Source organism: Rattus norvegicus, chromosome 12 (genome assembly GCF_036323735.1).
Source record: "Rattus norvegicus strain BN/NHsdMcwi chromosome 12, GRCr8, whole genome shotgun sequence".
Taxonomy (NCBI): Eukaryota; Metazoa; Chordata; class Mammalia; order Rodentia; family Muridae; genus Rattus; species Rattus norvegicus.
In genome coordinates this window covers 4,965,004-4,985,017 of record NC_086030.1, presented here as the reverse complement: position 1 = coordinate 4,985,017, position 20,014 = coordinate 4,965,004, and the positions used below count along the sequence as shown (strand labels likewise).

General features: G+C 46.6%; 1 protein-coding gene across 6 annotated transcripts in view; it reads left to right on the top strand.

Annotated features, from left to right (window-relative positions):
• Positions 1–12,051, top strand: part of N4bp2l2 (NEDD4 binding protein 2-like 2) — a 65,061-nt gene extending 53,010 nt beyond the window's left edge. For 3 of the 6 annotated variants that reach the window (XM_063271111.1, XM_039089151.2, XM_063271114.1), the window contains 2 exons: positions 7,815–9,502; positions 11,935–12,051. In XM_063271111.1, the coding sequence (XP_063127181.1) occupies positions 7,815–9,502; positions 11,935–11,975 (1,729 nt within the window). In that variant the 3' untranslated portion in view covers positions 11,976–12,051. Of the gene's footprint in view, positions 1–103; positions 200–4,574; positions 4,627–7,814; positions 9,503–11,934 lie in introns of those variants that run through there. The other 3 variants (XM_063271110.1, NM_001400958.1, XM_006248735.4) reach the window with 2 other exon arrangements.
• Positions 12,052–20,014: the final 7,963 nt, after the last annotated feature.

Genomic DNA, 20,014 nt, shown 5'->3' with positions numbered 1-20,014 from the left:
TCAGCGACCTCCATCCCCTCTGCTTCTTACATGCTTTCTGCCTCCTCGTTAAGGGGTTCCCTGAGTCCTGCGGGAAGGGATTTGACGGAGACATTCCCTTTAGGTCTAACTCTGCGTGTCTGGTTGTGACTCTCTGCGCGTGTTCCCATCTGCGGCAGGAGGAAGCATCTGTGATGATGGCTGAGCAAGACACTGATCTGTGAGTACAGCAGGGTGTCGCAGGGCTATTTTATTGTTGTGTTTCTTTTTCCCAAAACAGTAATGTTTGGTTTTACCCCAGTTCCTGGAGCTCAGCTTCTCGGCCATCCAAGCACTGATGGGTATGGAGGGAGGTAGCCTTAAATGAAATCAGTGATTGGCTGACTACTCCCGAGAGCCCCGCACTACCATTGCTCTGGCATAGCTTGCAGGCAGGACACCATTGTCTATCCAAGAGACTGTGGCTTAACTGGTACTTACGTTTCTCTTTTGGTAGCATGCAGAGTACCTCCCTGTACCAAAGATGCCAGAACAAGGGGTGGGCACCAGCTGGATTTCTCCATGGTCAAAGAATCCATTTGTGGAGAGCAACAGCCTGGGTCATATGGGGGGTCCCATGGGGTCAACAGTTCAATTACATGTAATCCGTTCCTGGATTGCAAGCTTCATTTGGTGACAAGAGGTGTCCGGTTATATATATATGTGTATATATATATATATAGATATATAGAGAGAGAGGTTCCGGAAGTCTCTACTACGTTAGGTCTCCATACTAGCCCTCAGAGGGCCTTTATATATATATATATATGTGTATGTATATATATATGTGTGTATATATATATATATATATATATATATATATATATATAGAGAGAGAGAGAGAGAGAGAGAGAGAGAGAGAGGTTCCGGAAGCCTCTACTACGTTAGGTCTCCATACTAGCCCTCAGAGGGCCTTTAATTCTAGCTGTTCCTACCTCATCTCCCTCCCCCCTCTCCCTCCCAACTTGACCTTCTCATTTCAGCCACCTTGTCCATTCATAACTATCCTATTTCTCTTCCCTAATATCTGTCTCCCCCTCCCCAAGTCCCTGACTCTACACCTAGCCTCTGTGGTTCCGTGGATTGTGGCTTGGGTATCTTTGCCTTAGCAACTAATACCCACATGTAAGTGGATGCCTACCTTACTCAGGATGATTCTTTCTGGTCCCATCCATTTATCTACAGGTTTCATGGCATCATTTTCTTTTTAACAGCTGAGTAATACTCCACCGTGCTCATACCACGTTTCTTGTTCTACTGAGGGACATTCAGTTTTTTGCTATTACGAATAGCAGCAGCGAGCTTGGTTGAGCAAGTGTCTCTGTGGTGGGACGAAGCGTCCTCTGGTTATGTGTCCGAGTGCTGCAGCTGGATCTTAGGGAGATTCTCCCCTCTTGCTGGGGAACCCCACACTGACTTCCACAGTGGCTGCACAGGCTTGCACTCCCTCCCACAATGGAGGAGGCTTCCCTTATGTCACACGCTCACCAGCATGAGCCACCATCTGTGTCACCATCGTAGCATCTGACAGATGCAAGATGGAATCCCAGAGGAGTTTCGATTTGCATTTCTGTGATAGCTAAGGGTTGAACATTCTGTGAGGTGTTTCTCAGCCATTTGAGTTTCTTCTTTGACAATTCTCTGTTTAGCTCTCTGCCCCAGTCTTTAATTGTACTGTTTGTTTTTTATAATATCTGTAGTCCTTAATATATATTGGATATTAGCTCTCGATCAGATGTGTAACTGGTAAAAAAAAATCTCTTCCCATTCTGTAGCCTGACACTTTGTGTTAATGAGGTGTCCTTTGCTACACAGAAGCCTTTCAGTTTCGTGGTATCACATTCATTTATTCTTGATCTCAGTGTCTGTGCTAATGATGTTCTGCCTTGAAGGTCTTTTCCTGTGGCAGTAAGTTCAGAGCCGTCCCACGCTTTCTCTCCCATCAGGTTTAGCCTGGTTTTATGCTGAGGTCTTCGATCCATTTGGCGTTGCGTTGTGCAGGGTGATAAGTATGGATCTATTGGTATTATTCTTGAGGACATCCAGAGTGACCAGCACCATTAGTTGAAGATGCTGTCTTCTTTTAATGGTATGCATTTGTGGCTCCTTCACATAGGTGTGCAGATTTATATCTGGGTCCTCTCCTTTTTATTAACTGTGATATGTGACTCATGTCCCTATGAAGCATCTCAGTGGCTAATGTCGATGCCACATGCTCTGCGCACCAAGTCCCCATGAGTACCTTTCAAACCTTTCTATTGGAAGTGGTTCAGGTCTGTGTGCAAAGATCTAGTGAGGTTAGATCAGGAGCCTCCCTGGCCTGTGTGCTTTTTGTCGTACTGTGTGGTAGAAGTCAAAGCTGGGTCAGCTACTTAGAGAATAGTCAAAAATTAGACCAGACAGTTTGAAAATGGTTGATATAAAAATTCTGGGGGCTGGGGATTTAGCTCAGTGGTAGAGCGCTTACCAAGAAGCGCAAGGCCCTGGGTTCGGTCCCCAGCTCCGAAAAAAAGAACCAAAAAAAAAAATTCTGAATGCAGTTAGACTAAAACAAACAAACAAACAAAAACAAAATCAAAAATCCCACACAGGGTTACTTAGCTCTCATAGTCCAAAAGCAATGTAAGTTAGCTCTCTTTGTAGCACAGGAGTGGTGACACATTTAAAGTGACAGTACAGGGAAGGTAGACAGCCTCACACACATCAACAACACCTACAAATTTCAGCAAGTTCCCAGGGAATAGAACTCTTGTCTATCAAATGACTACGTTTATATTAACTTTTTAATGTTAAAGTAAGGACTACAGGGGGCATAGCCACTGGTAAGTTGACCTTACTCAAGTGAATAATCCCCCATGCTCATGTGCAAAAATAATAAAACACAGTGGATCACAAAAGAAAAGAGAAAGGAAGAGGGGTAGGTAGGAAGGAAGGAGGAAGGAAGGAGGGATGGGGTGAATACAGTCAAAGCCTTGCATGTGCTTGGAATTTTAAGTAAATAAAAAGAACTTTAAGATACATTTTCTTTTTACCATTGCCTTCTGACTGCACCAGTGGTGTGCATGAGAAATAGCATTTTTTTTTCTTGAGTCAGGGTCTCGCTGTGCAGCCCTGGCTGTCCTGTAGCTCACTCTGTAGACCAGTGGGAGCTTAGGGACGTCTCAGTCGCTTCTTCACAGACATCCACACGACCATGGCTTTGACCTTCTGATTCCCAGCCCTCATCCCTGCCTTTCCTCTCTTGTTTCCCCTTTCACACATAGGCCAGGCCTGCAATGGGTTGCCAGGAACTTCTAGTTTATAGTGATTAAAAAAAAAATGAACCTACAAACATTTTCGAAGCAGTATGAGGGCGAGGTGACAGGGTTTCATGACTTCTGAGACAAATGTTACAACTGCTTTAGCATCTCACCTCTCCTAAGATAAACCACATCACTATCCTACCAGTTATAACCGATAGGGACAGGTTTGAGGATAAGCTCCTTGGCTCTTTGAAAAGCACAGTTCTAAACACTAGAAGCTAAAAGACCATGTTATGCCACCAGTCATCTAGCTGGGAATATTCAGTGTGCCATCAGCCTGTGTCCCTGTCATTTAAAAGAGGGAGAGGAAAGATTTGGTCATCTGTCCTATCAGCTAAATAGATGTCATTTAAGAGCCCCTGTATTAATAATCTATATAGCCATTCCACAAGAAGGAAACATTACCCCCATTTTAGGAAGGAGACACATCTATCTGTGATCCTACCAGCTAGCAGATTATGGAGCCAGTATCAGACCTGATCTGGGTTACCCCAACTGTAGTCCTTCCACAAAGCTGCAAGAGTTTTTCTAATCTGCTGTGCTTTGACCTCCGATTGGAAGGAGCACATACACCGGGGATGGTGTGTGGGGTTCTGCGGTGGGCGATGGACGGTGGGTGTGCCCACCTTCTCCCAATCAGCTTTTCTTCATGAACTCATTGCTTACCAGGGCCTTTCTTCTTATCCCCCCTTTCCCTGCTTTTCTCCATCGTCCGTTTGGGCCGGCTTCATGTGGATGCTCTCTAACCTTTGGTCAGGTTAGCTCGTCCCCAAGAGCCCCTTCTAATTCCTGAGAAGTACATTGTGCTCCTCCTGCCCACCCTGCCCCGAGCCATCATCTAGTCTTACTCATAACAGATGTGTTTACCTGGCTTGGTTCTCATTTCTCCCTTCCTGTCAAGGCTGCGCCTTCAGCCCTCCCGACTTCCTGCTTATGACTCACTCGTACTTAGTGATGTTTTCTCTCCTAACAGGGCCATTCATCCTTAAGTGACTCAGTACAATCGAGATCAGGTTCGACAGTCCTTGACACAACTCTGATGAGCCTCTTACAGTGTGTAGATGCATGTTCCTGAGGAAAATGCATCTACTGATCAGCTACCTCAGAGGCAAACACGTTCCAACGGAAGTTACCACCACCACCACCACCACCACCACCACCACCACCACCACCACCACCACCACCACCACCACCACCACCACCTCTTGTCTCACAGCAGCTTAACAAGGTTGCTGATTTATGATTGTTTTCCAGAAGGCCTGGCTCACTGCTTCTAGAAAAAGGACGGTAACTTGAGAGAGCATTCGTGAATTTGAAGTGTGGTCGCTCACGCCTCTAAACCCAGCACCTGGAATGCTGAGGCAGAGGATTGCCGAGAGTTTTAGCCTGGGCTACAGAGTGAGTTCCAGAACAGCCAGGGCTCTACAGAGAGACCCTGTCTAGAAAAATAAGAATAATGGTCCCCATTGGAGTTACTATTGCTGTGATAAGACACCATGACTAAAGCAACTTGGGAGGGAAAGGGTTTTTTGGCTTCTATATCCACAGGACTGCTGTTCATCCTCAAAGGGAGTCAGGACAGGAACTCAAACAGGACAGAAACCTGGAGGCAGAAACTCTTACAGAGGAGAAGCCATGAAGGGTTCTGCTTACTGCCTTAGTTCACATGGCTTGTTCAGCCTGCTTTCTTATAGAACCCAGAGCCATCACCCAGTGTTGTACTACGCACACACTAGGCTCGAGCCTTCCCCATCAATTACTAGTTAAGAAATTGCCCTACGCGCTCCATCCAGCCAGATCTTATGGAGGCATCTTCTTAATTGGGGGTGCCCTCCCCTCAGATGACTTTAGCTTCTGTCATGTTGACATAAAACTTAACAATAATAATAATAACAACAACACAGCTGAGTGTGATGACCTTTCATCCCAGCATCCAAGAGGCAAAGGCAGGCAGACCTCCCAGAGTTCAAGGGTACCTTGGACTACAAACTGAGCTCCAGGCCATCCGAGGCCACATAGGAGACTCAGAAAACTAAGAGCAGCGGGAGCAGCAGCTGGTCCCGACGGCACACATTCGTCACCCCCAACACCTGAGCGGAGGATCGCAGAGTGAGACAAGGCTACTTAGTTCTAGGATGGCTCAGGTATGGGTTTTATGACTAGTGTTCAGCCTTCCTTCCTGTCTTTCTAAGCCAACACTTGGGGATGTGTGAGCAAGGGCAGCAACAATTAGGTGACACAAAGGGTTCCTATATCCTGTCTCTGAGAAGTTAGCAGCGTAGAATACTGGTTAGAGACCACAGTGGGTTTACAAATCATATCTGTGAGGCCGGTGAGATGGCATTAGTGGGTAATGTGCTTGAGGCATATTCTTAAGGAGCTGAGTGGATCCCTAGCACCTACGTTTGGAAGCAGAAAGCCAGGCGATGCTATGCATGCTACTCCAGCACTGGGGAGGCAGGAGACAGGCTAGCCCCGGGGACTTGCTGGACAGCCTGTCTAGCCAAATCAGTGAGCTTTGGGTCCAGTAGGAGGCCTTAAACTGTAGTAAGTGATAGAGGGGACAGGGAGCATTGACCTCCGGCCTCTGGACACTCACAGGCAAGTATACCTGTACATACACATGCACTCACATGACCGAGAGAGAGAGAGAGAGAGAGAGAGAGAGAGAGAGAGAGAGCGCCAACTCTTGCATTTTTGTCCTTCTGCATTTGTCTCTTTGCTGACTTCCATGTCTTTCTTTTTTTTTTTTTTTCTTTCTTTTTTTGGTTCTTTTTTTCAGAGCTGGGGACCGAACCCAGGGCCCATGTATTTCTTATCGCTCTATCCTTGCTGTCTCTGTCCTGTTTCTTTTTTTTTAAAGTTATTTATTTTGTATGTGCATTTTGCCTACATGCAGGTATGTATGTTAGGTGCATGCTCGGTGCCTTCAGAGGCCAGAAGAGGTATCTGATCCCCTGGAATGGAGTCACAGTCCGTTGCGAGCCACCATGCCGGTGCTGGCAACCAAACCTAGACGCTCGGTGAGAGCAGTGCTCTTAACAACTGAGCCATCTCTTCAGCCCGTTTCCTGTTTCTGTTGTTCTCCTTCTAGTCAGTTGTCTACGCCTTGTCTCTAACTCTGCTCATTCACTGTGGAAGGGAGGAAAACTAGTCTTTATGTGCACAATTAGAATGTTCACTAAATCACACAAAAGGACCAAACATGGTCCCTTGGCATCGTCTTTCAGGAGTGTCACCCTTTGGACATTGAGCCATGTCCTCATTTCTAAGATGCGTGACTGAGAACTATGCAGTTGAGGTAAAGGAAGGAAGGGAGGGACGGACAGAGGAGGGAGGGAGGGAAGGAGAGAGAGAGAGAGAGAGAGAGAGAGAGAGAGAGAGAGAGAGAGAGAGAGAGAGAAACAAGAGCACACATGCAAAAACCTCACAGTGGTCTGAGTAAGCTCGCAGTTCGGTGTTGGGCTACATTCATAACTATTCTGGGATGCATGGAGCTCATGGGCCACAGGTTGGATGTGCTCAGCAGCCACAAGTATCATGTTCACTTCTGAAGAGCTACGCACATCTACTGTGAGTGATGAGAAGGATCTTGTTTCTCTCCAGGTGGCATAGCTTGTCACACTGTGCATCCCAGGGTTGTTAGTTTCAGTGTCATATGCTGTAACACATTTCCAGTCACTGTGGCCACCAATACCTCACATAAAAGGGGCCTAGCCTCTGGTTTAGGGTCAACACTAGCAAGACAATCACATTCCAAATATATCGCCATTAGTAAGTACTGCGTAAAATGTGATGGGACACCTTAATTGTCAGTCTTTTGGTCTACGTAGCCTGATCATTAAAACTACAGAGGAAGCTGGCATACTGAGGCTCTTCCAGCCACTTCTTACCTTTCTAATCTAAAGTATTATAACATCTGTTTCATTCTAAGATAGCTGCTGCTGAGGTTCTAAACAGGGCTATAATTAATTCACCAATTCCTTTAAAATATCACAAAATAGTAGATATCCATTCTGTACATGCTTCTTATTTCCTTTACTATAAATGTTAGGTTTTCATAAAGCTGTTGGCTTATGAAAGGTGTGGGTGCCTGTGAACTTTAACTTCCTCAGCGTGCCCTAATGTCAGTGTAGCAGACTTTAAAGTCTTATTAAGAGTGGTTATAAACGGGCTGCAGAGATGGCTCAGCAGTTAAGAGTCCCGACTGCTCTTTCAGAGGTCCTGAGTTCAATTCCCATCAACCACATGGTGGCTCACAACCATCTGTAAAGAGATCCGATGCCCTCTTCTGGTGTATCTGAAGACAGCTACAGTGTACTTATATATAATAAATGAATAAATTAAAAAATATTAAAAAAAAAAAGAGTGGTTATAAACACAGTACAAAGTACAGCAGCACTCCTATGCCAGCGAGCTCTGCACAGTAATATTTTAGAGTTTGCTAATCTCACATAAACCTGTTATGCGTTTTCTTTGTTCTCTGTATTTCAGAGGAAGAGTCTTAAGGAAAAGTGGATACACTCTTGACAAAACCAAGCAGAAGAAAAACAGGACAGGAAAGAAAAGGAACAACGGTTGTAATGAGAACTCACTCTCAACCATAGGCCGCCTTGCACCTAGAGGCCAGGGTCTGTCCCACAGGGAAGCAGAAGGCTTTGAAGAGGCCAAGAGAGAACCAGCGTATCCCTTAACTGGTGGCCTACAGAATGAAGCAGCCAGTGGTGGAAACGACCATGGAGAGCAAAGTTGGCGAGACAGAAAGCTCTCCAACAGTTTCCAAACTACTGTGTGTACAGTTGAGACAGCTCAGGACTGCTTCCCCAAGGAGGGGGAGGACGATGAGGGAAGAGGGCTACCATCCGCCTCTTGGCGTATAAGCACTCATCTTTCCCGTGGAGTGAGGGACGGCTACCCGGCCGCGAGGGCGGAACAGCATCTGAGGAACAGACATAACTCCATCTTAGACACCCAGGACGCATTTGCTAAAACCCGGTGTTCATTTATGTGGAAGACAGAGGTGATGGATAAAAGTCGCCCAGATGAGTTTGCCGTGAATCATCAGGGTGGAACCAGGACATCAGAGAAAATCTTGCAAAAGGAACGAGGAGTCCAAAGCGACTGCTGGGCTTTTTTTACAGCCCGTTTGTGTGATGAAGAATCGCAGCTCGGGTCTGAGAGTCAGCCATATTTGGACAGTTGGCCGGAGGGACCTCATAAGTTTGTGTGTGAACAGAGACCCAAGAGAGCTAGGACTCGTAGACTGAGCAGCCATGACAGGGAGGAACAATTGGTTAAGTTGATTTCCACTTCTGAAGGAGCAGCAGTCTCAGGAAGCAGCCCAGAAATACCAATGGAGAAGAAGCTGCTGATAGACTTGTCTCCCAAAGCTGAAACTGTAGGTTTACCCAGAAGCCCAGGAGCAGATGTCTCCAGCATCGATGCCCCCAATCTGAACTCCCCAGAGCACCCCTGTGAATCAGCAAAGGGAGCACGAGGGATGCAGTGGGAGATTTGCAATTTGCCACCAGACTTTAAGTTACTGGGACAGACTCATATCAACCCGGAAGAGGAGAAATGCGACCTCTTAACAGAGAGTCACAGGCTGAACACCTTCTCTCTGGAGAAAGATATTTCTGATATAATCAATAAAGTTGAGGGAAAGCAAGAAGTGATGATCTTCGACCGCCATCTGCCATGGTTTTACCTTGATACCCTCCTCCAAGAGTCTCTAAGTGTGACTGGGAAGTCCTGTTCTTATCGCCTACCCTTTAACAGACTAGGGTGTGCTGTGTATTTTTATAAAAACCCTGTCCCTTCTCTCATGCTACATTACCTGTCTGCCTTTTGCATGGTATCTTTTAAGAACAAAAGAACACCTTTGACTTTCAAATGTCAGGAAAGAGTGGCTTGCAGGCTAACTGATGGAGAGTTTGTTCTCTCAGAAGTTTTAAGTAGCCAGCCTAGTACCTGTTGCTCTCCGAGGGTGTCTTCTGATCGTCAACTTGCGAATGAGAGATTTGATGAAAATCCGAAGACGTGGGAAGCCTGTGAGCCGGTGCAGTGTGGACCCGCCGAGGACAGCCAGGACTTGGGCAAGAACTGTCAGTCCTTTGGGCCAACATCGCCAGAGTTTGCTTTTCACCCAGCCAAGCTTTTGGGATCTCCTGGAGTTTCAATGGGTAAATTGTTTTTATTTATGAAAAAATAAAAGTTCACTCTGAGCATGGTGGTGTACACCTTTAATCCCAGCGCTTGGGAGGCAGAGGCAGGCAGATCTCTGTGACTTTGAGGCCAGCCTGGTCTTCAAAGCAATTTCCTAGAAAGCCAGGACTATTACACAAAGAAACCCCATCTCGAAAAACAAAACAAACAAGGAGTCCAGTTTACTATATGCAAATACTTTATGTCCTGGGTTCTCTCCTGAGTTAGTGACATCATGTAGTGATGACCTTACAGTTCACAGAAGCAGGGAGAGTGCGGACTGGTAGTGAGTTCTGCTTGGCTTCTTAATTCTCTGTAAATGTCTGAGTGTCTCTCCAGAGAGACAGCACAGCAGTTAAAAGCACTGGCTGCTCTTGCCACAGACCCAGGTTTGGTTGCCAGCACCCACATGATACCTCACAGCCATCTGCTAATCCAGTTCCAAGAGATCTGCCGCCTACTGGCCTCCCTGGGTTCCAGGCATAGGTATGGTACACAGGAACATGTTGTTGTTGTTGTTTATTTAGTTTATATAGGTGTTTTGCTTGCATGTATGTCTGTGCACCATATGCACACCTGGTGTCCACAGAGACCAGAAGACTGGGGTCAGATTTCTGGGGCTGGAGGTACAGACAGTTATAAGCTACCACTAAATCCTGGTCCTCTAGAAGAGCAGCCATTGCTCTTAACCGCCAAGCCATCTCTCCAGCCTCCTCATTCACATTTTAAAAGAAATATCTGTGTATCTTTTTCCTTTGTACATTCCCTTCTTGGGCACAGTGACCTCCTCTCCATCACAGGTCTCAGATGTGGCAGTGTGAAAGAGGGAGAAATAACGATTGAGAGATCCAAAAACCATTCGAAACGGTTGCGGTCTTAAAGCTTGTCTGAGAGGCTCACCATGAACGGTTCCATGTCCCTCCTTGAGTCCAGGAGGCCAGTGTTCTAATCCCTGCAGGTCTCTTGGGCTTCCTAATAGATTACCTTGCAGGGTTCCTAGGTCCTGCACTGTCTTAGTGCTTAACTCCTCTCTTTGCCTACTTTGCTCTAAGATCTGATGTTTCAGACAGACTTCATCTCAGGAGCTCAGGCCCATGATTGGCTAAATCTCACAGCAAGGCAGTCTTAATGCTTGGCCTCCTGGCCACAGGTTTATGATCTCCAAATAATCAACTCTAAGGACGTGCTGCCCTTGGCTGTGCTCCTACATGTTCTACAACAAGACACCTGCCCAAACGTTAACAAACGTGCAATTGTCTTTTATTGTTGTTTTAACTTTTGATAACCTAGCCAAACAAGTTGCCTCGCACACTCTACTTGGTATCCACTTCTCCTGTTTGACCATATGCCGTTTCTAAATGGAAAAGTCTTTGCTTTTGCTTTTCCTTCCAGCCACATTCCTCCTCGTTCAACAAACACTGCTTAAAACCCAGCTTCTCTTTCTTTTCCCTTTTTAGACACAGGGTCACAGGGTCTCTCTATGTAATGCTAGCTGGCCTGGAACTGTCTAGGTAGAGCAGGCTGGCCTGGAACTCACAGAGATCCACCTGCCTCTGCCTTCCAAGGATATGGCTGTAATTCCATTTCCTGTCGTAGGAACCCTGAGAAAGCTGGAATCGCACTCTCTATTCAGTAATTCCTTCAGCAATGATAAACTTTACTCATGGAATATTCACAACCTGGTCACTTACAGTTTCTGCTTGCAGTGATTTTCACCTGTGTTAAAAAAAAACCTCCTCATTTAAAACAAGGCACGCCATTGATGCGTGGGTTGTTCGTTTCTTTTAAAACTCAGTCTGAAGTTTAATTAACGTACACTTATTACTGCTGCTGCTGCTGTGTACTTATGAGCTGATGATGATATTGTGTACATAGAAAGGAAGAAGCCTAGAGTCTTTTACTCTGGTGCCTCTGCCCTTTCTCATGCCGAACTGAAGTGACAATTGCTGATAGTTTTAAGATAGGGACCCCTCTGATATGCTAATAAAATGTAAGGAGCACAAAATGACCCAAACATTTTTTGTTTATGATTTCAGAATAGACCTTAGACCAAGATTCCTGTCTAAATTATCTTTGATCATTTAAGTTTTATGCCTGTGACACTTTCAATAGTGTGTGTGTGTGTGTGTGTGTGTGTGTGTGTGTGTGTGTTGATGTTTGCGGTTAGGTTGATGCCTGTGGGAAAACCTGGTCTGATGGCCTTTTACATACAAACATGGTGAGGGTTTCCAATGGGTCTGAATACGAATTGAGATGTGATACAAAGTGCCACTTAGCCATTCCTAGAAATCTTCAAAGTCAGACTTCAAACACAGGAGTTCAGACAGCATGTCTACATAAGTTTACACTCAGAGTAAACTATGTATGACTTCGGAATGAAATGTGTGCCCACCTCCTCTTCTGTCCACAGAATCCTTGTTACTGGATGACCAACCACATGATTCCCTTTGACTGGAAGTCACTCAAGATAATGAATGCCTTTGCAATGGAAGGTGTCAATAAAGGTATCTTTTTTAGGTTTCGGAGATTTCTTTTCAAAATATTATTTTTGTTATATTTAATGTGTGTGTGTGCATATGTGTGTGTGTATGTGTGTGTGCATGTGTGTGTGAGTGCCCACAGAGGCTGGAGCTATCAGACCTCCCTGGAGCTGGCGTTCTGGGCAGATGTGAGCTGCCTGACAAGGGTGTTGTCTTGTAAGCACCCACACCAGGCCAAGGTCACCTGATATGGCCACAAGGAATTAAATCAAGGCATCTGAGGGTCCACAGCAAGACCGAGGCTGTGACAGTTTTATGGAGAGCAGACATCGTATCCCTTATCAGAAAGAGAAGATAACGGTGGTTGCCATGATGGATGCAGATGCAGTTGCCAGGACACCGTGATGCTTGCAGGTTCTACAGGGAGCACGAGAGTAATGGCTAAGACCGATCGGCCTGTCGAGCTCCCATGCTTCCTTGACTTCCGAGGGAGCACACAGAGAAGCTAATGGGCTGACTGCTGCTTTGCTGCCTGAGGGAGCACATCGGTCTCTCAGGAACCGGAAGGCATGTTGTGCCCCAGAAGCCATGGACTCTAACTAAAAAGCATATGACACATGCCTCTCAGGCCAACGCCATGGTTCCTTGCAGGCGCTGAGAACATCAGGGCTCTGGCAAGAGCAGTGTGTAGTCATAACTGCTGAGCCACCTCTAGATAATATTTCTATGAAAATAATCAGGGGTATTAGAGAAAGAATATGCACAGGTGTTCTTTTAACTAGCCCTAAGAGAACCTTGCATTTAATCCTCTCAGCTTATCGAAGGCTAAGCTCTCCGAAGAGTCTCCCATCCATTGCATGTCTTCTCCTGTCCAGCCCTAAATTAGCTTAGATTCACGTTTGCTCGAGCTGGTGTGACCTTTTGGTCCACAGTGGTAAGCATCCCTGTTCCTGAGGGCGGCTCGTTTCTCCGGGCAGCTGGCAGAGGGCTGGCTGGACCGTTGGACAGTAGACAGACTCTGAGAGTAGCGCATAGCTGTTGGTTGGTGGGTTTGTTGTTCTTGTTGTTCTTGTTGTTGTTGTTGTTTGTTTTGAGATTAATTAACAGTGAGATAAATGAAGCTGGAGGCACCTTGGGGCACGTTTTGGAATTAGTAGTAAAACTTAAGTTTAAAGACCACATGCAGAGCTCTTACTTAAAGGTAGCGGGCACTTCTTATGCACACGTTTGCTTTGTGTGTAAAATTGTAGGTACACTTTTTATAAGCTGCCTGTTTGTTTTGGAGCTGAGGTCATGCTATGTAGCCCTGTGTAACTTCACATTCGTGGCCGCATTCCGCCTTGGTCTCCCTCGGGCTGGGCTGACCCTTTTGTGCCGTGCTCTCTCTGCTCAGTGGTGTGGACTTCTGTCCTGAGCCCTCGGGAAGTCCATGCTGCCATTCATGCACAGAGAGAGCAGTGCTGACAATGTTCAGGCTGACATCTGTGGGCGTAATGTTTCTTTTGATATCCGAGGAATGCCTGCACGGGAGAATCAATCGTTACTTTGTGTATCTCGATTATTATTTCTAGAAAAGGCAGACGAATCTTGGTAAAATGAAAATCTCTTGCCCTGTAAGTAGCTCTCACGGCAGAGACCTCAGCTCGGCCAGGAGGAAATGAGTGTTGGCATTGCCGGGTTGTAATAGCGCAGATGGATTGCAGTTGAAGAGTTGTTACCATAGCAACCTCTCTGTGCTATTGCGTGTTCACCTCTTCTCCTCAGTCTCGCATCTTCCTGTGAACTACAACAAAGCTTGGATTGTTGCTCCCAAGATTTATTCTCCGTTTCACTGTTAGAGTGCATTTCAGAGCCTTCTGACGACATGGTGCAGGAGAGGTAACACACACACACACACACACACACATACACACATACACACACATACACACACATACACACATATACATGTACACACACATACACACATACACACTCACATACACACACAAACACACATACACATACACACACATACACAACACACATACACACACATGCACCCACACATACACACACACACATACACACACATACACATACACAACACACATACACATACACACACATACACACACATACACACATACACACACATACACATATACACACATACACACATACACACTCACATACACACACAAACACAAACACATATACACACACACCTACACACTCACATACACACACAAACACAAACACATACACACACATACACAACACACATACACACAAATGCACCCACACATACACACACACAAACATACACACAAACACACACACACACACTGGTGGGGTGTGACCAGAGCTAGGAATTAGGGCTGTAGTTTACATGTAAATATTGTATATTAACATGACACTCTAAGGATAGCCACTGTGTCATATACTTGACCCTGAGAGTGACATTAAGGTAAACACACGTGTTGGGATGTCAGTGCATATGTGTCTGCACCTGACAAGAATGGAACACCCATGTGTTTGGCATGTTTTCTAAATGTTTTCCTCTTGCACCTGCTTCTGCTGGGAGACAGAGTGCTGCATACTGGGAAGGAGTTTAGAGATTTGGAGAGACCGCTAGAATGAGAGGATGTGGTAAGAGACTGAGAGCTCTGGGGACAGGGATGAAGACTTCCCTTTTGTTCCCAGTGCACGAGGGGCCTCATGTTAGACCCCATTCTGTATGTGGAGAGAAAGCAGTGGGCCCTTTCTTGCCCTCCTGTGTTGTCTAAGGCAGTCTCAGTCGGGGAGTGGGAGGTGGCCCGACTGAGCTACCCAGCCAAGGACCTGCAGAGAAAGCAACTTCATTTCGCTGCGGCCAATCCGAGAGTCTCTTCTCTCTGCACAGGCACAGATCTGTGTTAAGGACAGGCTCTGTGGAACTTTAGTATTCGCTCCTCTGTTCTGCTCTAACCGTTCTTTCTCCGTGGCACTGGGCTCACCAACAGCCTCACTCTACCTCTTTATCCGAGCATCTCACGAGATCTGTAGCAATATGTCTACTCGCTAGTTACTCTGAGAAAGAGCCTTCCGCTTGAAACACAGGAAGAGGCAGTTAGGAGAACCTGCTGGGCTGTCGAAGTCCCGGGGTGGCTTCTGCCTATTCCACAGCACTCTGCTCTGGCTGCCATGTGTTGACAGTCACAGTCCTCTGTAGAGGCTGAGGTAGGTCGAGGATGTGTGACTCCTCCATGCCTTTCCTGGAACTGCTACCTGCTGTGTGACCAGAAAAAACTAATCTCCTCACAGCCTCCATTTTTCTTTTTCTTTCTTTTTTTCGGAGCTGGGGACCGAACCCAGGGCCTTGCGCTTCCTAAGCAAGCGCTCTACCACTGAACTAAATCCCCAACCCCAGCCTCCATTTTTCTAACTGTTAAATATAAGTTTGTAATATCACTTTAATAACATGCACAGAGTACTTGGACTAGTGCCTGAGAAACCCAGGCTTTAACAGGGATTATTTTCATCCTCCTCCACCTCCGGGGCAAAGGCCTCCAGCAGCACAGAAGTGAGATGTCTTGGAAGAGGGAAGTCTCCCTACAAATTCGCATAGATGCCTACAGTGCTCATTGTTAACTTATGTACTACAAAGAGCTGTACCTTAGGGGCTGAGAAGAGAACGGAGGTGAAATGAGCAGAAGGAACTGAAGGCATGACACACGGGCCTGAGATGCCAGGGCGTGGCTTGACCAGGGCAGCAAGGGGGACCCACTGTGTCTGGACATGTCTGGATGTGTGCTTGTCTGCAGTGGGATCTCTGCTCGATGCCCTGCTGCTGAGAAATCACTGGGAAAAGCCAGGGCGCCCAGTGCTGACCCTCACAGGCTCTCCCAGGGTGCCCAGTGCTGACCCTCAGAGGCTCTCCCAGCACGTTCCCTCTGGACACCCGCACTGCCTGGGTGCTCCCTCCAGCTGTTGCTCCTCATAAGTTGTGTCAATACAAAGAGAAAACTCGGCAAGCAGCAACAGTGTGAACGCAGCCACTGCCCGATGCCAAGAGCTGTGGCAGCTTTGACTTGCAAAGGGAAGAGAGGCACAGACAGCCCCATAACCGGCTCTGAGATTGGGTTAGTAGTCCTTATTCGAGTATTGACCTGTGGCCACAGCTCTGGGATCTGAAATCCCAAAAGGCACTAAAATCCAAACGTTGTGTTTATTCAGTTTTTTTTAAAAAATGGTGGTGAAATAAACAATAAAATACATTACCTTAGCTATTCTTTGAAATATATTCTTTTAATTTAGAGTGTGTGTGTGTGTGTGCACGTGCGTGTGCATGTGCATGTGTGTACAAGAGTGCATGCTAGTGCATAAAGAAGCTTGTGGGGGCCAGCCAAGGTACCAGGTGCCCTGGAGTTGGAGTTTCTGGCAGTTGTGAGCCACAGTACTGACACAGGGAACCAAACCCAGGTCCTCTGCAAGAGCAGTCAGTGCTCCCAACCTCGGAGCCTTCTCCCCAGCCCCACCTTCTGCTCCTCTTAAGTGTATTTTAGTTTATTCATAACACAGCCGTGGTCATGACTACCTGCCCTCAGGGCTGCTTTCAGTGTGTGAGCGCCCACTGCCCTCATCCAACTTAACCTAGCCTAACCTAGCCTAACCTAACCTAACCTAGCCTAACCTAGCCTGACCTGACCTGACCTGACCTGACCTGACCTAACCTAACCTAGCCTAGCCTAGCCTAACCTAACCTAACCTAACCTAGCCTAACCTAGCCTAACCTAGCCTAACCTAGCCTAGCCTAACCTAACCTAACCTAGCCTAACCTAGCCTAACCTAGCCTGACCTGACCTGACCTGACCTGACCTAACCTAACCTAGCCTAGCCTAGCCTAACCTAACCTAACCTAGCCTGACATAAACTAACCTAGCCTAACCTAACCTAACTTAACCTAGCCTAACCTAACCTAACTTAACCTAGCCTAACCTAACCTAGCCTGACCTGACCTGACCTGACCTGACCTGACCTAGCCTAGCCTGACATAAACTAACCTAGCCTAACCTAACCTAACTTAACCTAGCCTAACCTAACCTAACTTAACCTAGCCTAACCTAACCTAGCCTGACCTGACCTGACCTGACCTGACCTGACCTAGCCTAGCCTAGCCTGACCTAACCTAGCCTAACCTAACCTAACCTAACCTAACCTAGCCTAGCCTAACCTAACCTAACCTAACCTAGCCTGGCCTTCACCCTGACATCCACTTTTGTTTTTAAGCATGACATGGAAATTAATTTGTCAGCAAGACCGACCTAAAGAGGCGGGACGTGGCTTTTATTTCTTACTCACTCACTTGGCGTGGAGTCTTCCTGGATTTATATATCTCACTGAAGAAATAGCGAGTTTCCATCACTTTGCCCCTCCTCTACTTAGAATGCAAGGCAGTGTTTATCCTCGTACTATGTTATATCAACAAACATTTTCAGAGTTCTCAGACTGTCTGACCTCCAGGAATTTGTTCAGAGATCATGGAAGCTATAATGTAATTAGCAGTTACTGTAGTTACTATTAGTATTTTATCCTAGTTTGATTTAGTTGCACTTAAAATTCAAAATAAAGTCTGAAGAAATAGGAGTGATTGTTCACTTCCTCACAGTTCAGTGCAGGCATTCACTTAACTCATAACATCCTGCATCAGAAAAGGTCCTTTGCAACCCCTTTGACCTACAAGATGCAGGTGTGTGTGTGTGTGTGTGTGTGTGTCTGTGTCTGTGTCTGTGTCTGTGTGTCTGTGTGTGTCTTTGTGTCTGTGTCTGTGTGTGTCTGTGTGTCTGTGTGTGTGTGTCTTTGTGTGTGCGCCTGTGTGTGTGTCTGTGTGTGTGTTTGTGTGTGTGTGTGTCTGTGTGTGTTGCTGTGGGCTTTCCTAGCATAGCCACACCTCCATTCCTCTGAGCCTGGGGGAGGGGGAGGAGTCTCAGGAATTTCCCTGCACAGCCACACCTCTGTTTCTTACTCTGAACTCCCCTCAGTCTTTTTTTCTTTCTTTTATCTTTTTTTTGGAGCTGGGGACCGAACCCAGGGCCTTGCGCTTGCTAGGCAAGTGCTCTACCACTGAGCTAAATCCCCAACCCCACTCCCCTCAGTCTTATGCTCCACCCACAGCTCCACACCTTCCAGCGCCTGCATTTCCTGGGTATGTTAGATGAATTGTGTCTTCGGCTCTCTGTAACTTAGGGCACTTTTGATCAAATCAATCAGCATTTGGCCTTTTGCTGTCCAGTTTCTAGAATCCTGTTGTTATGACCCCTCCACAGTTACAGTGATAACGACAAGACAGATGGAGCTTCTGGAGAAACCCCAAAGTAGCTTCCTTCACACTTCAATGAGGTTTCAAGAAAGAGCAGAAGTTACAAGCTTGCCTTGAACCAGCCATCTGTAATGGGTATCACATCCTTCAGAGTAGCTCAGTGCCTCCTCTGTGTTTATCTGGTGCAGGTGTAAGTTTGTGTTGTTGCTGGACTGGAGGTCTCAAGCCAGGGTTTGTGGCCTGTCCTTGTCTTCTTGTCCTCTGAAGACTGAGAAAACCAAAGGTTGTTTACATCTGGCCAGGACACAGGATTGTGGCAGCACAGATCTGCCCCACGCTATGGGGCTGACGTGTTCTCCTGTCCTTCCTTGTTCCCTTCCCCCAGTCTTGTTTTGAGATAAGGTTTCATTAAGTTCCCCAGGCAGTCTTTGAACTTTCAGTGCTCCTGCCTGGGCCTGCCAAGTAGCTAAGACTAAATGTGCTTAATTTAATGAAAAGTAGTCCTAACCTCACCTGCCTCCCACAGCTTCTCCGTGCTTCTAGGAGAGCGCTGAGGAAGAGCCAGCAGTGAGGAGAGTTAGGAGGGGTGGACAGACAGCCAGGGAGAGACTGGCATCTGGAAAATTCTTTCTTTGGTGCCTTACACAGCACAATGTGTGGCTTTTTAGGTCAGAAGCCACTCCACCACGGCTGTGCCTAAGGATAGTATTGGAAATATTTAACAGTGGGCATACTGAGGGCAGTCACCAATTTGGACCACCCTTATGATTTAATAATGCTTACTGACTCACTGGCCGCAAGGCTTAGGCTGGGCTCTAGAACGCTGCGCTTTTCTACACCCTTCTTTATATTTATCACCTTCTAACTACCAGAAAGATGCTTTGGGAAAATGGGTCCACGGTATCTTCATAAAACATGCGGTGTGCAGTCACACCTTGCACCTGTGTCAAACATCAGGTACAGTCCTTACCTCTGCGGAAGCGTCAGCAGGAGAGTGACATGTGGTGCCAGGGATGTGTTGAATAGTGGAGTGCCTTCAACTGAACTGAATTTGGTCCCGCGAACCTCACATGCACATGAATGAGTGGGGGCGGAGCTTGCTGGAGTAGGGGTGGGACATGTTGGATTGGGGGCGGGGCCAGGTAGGACATTCTTATCAGGCTCCTGCAGAGGATTTGTCTGCCCAGCTTCTCGTTTGCACTGTGCTTCTTGTTTCTCCACATCTTATTAAAATGTAATATTTAGAAAAACATCGCTTCCCCAAATGGTTTATCAGATGATTTTCCCCTCTTCCTATTCTGTTCCATTGACTCTGTGTCACCCATGCTACCTAGGCTGTTCCAGGAGATTTTTTTGCCTTGCCCTCCCCTGCTCCCAGGGAGGTAGTTCCCAAGTGTTAGCACACTGCCCCGGCTTGCCGGCTTGTTCTCTCTACCAAAGGGATCACTTCCAGGACAGCGCAGGGAGGCATTCACCGTTTGTCACGCTGAGCCTTGCAGTGTGTATTTTTATTTTGTTTGTCTTTTGTTTGTTTGAAGACAGGGTGTCTCTACATAGCCTTGGCTATCCTGGAACTCACTATGTAGACTAGGATGGCATCAAGCCCTCACAGAGAACTGCTTGCCCATGTCTCCCAAGTGCTGGGATTAAAGGTGGCTTATATGTTAAGTCTCTCTCTTTCTCTCTCTCTCTCTCTCTCTCTCTCTCTCTCTCTCTCTCTCTCTCTCTCT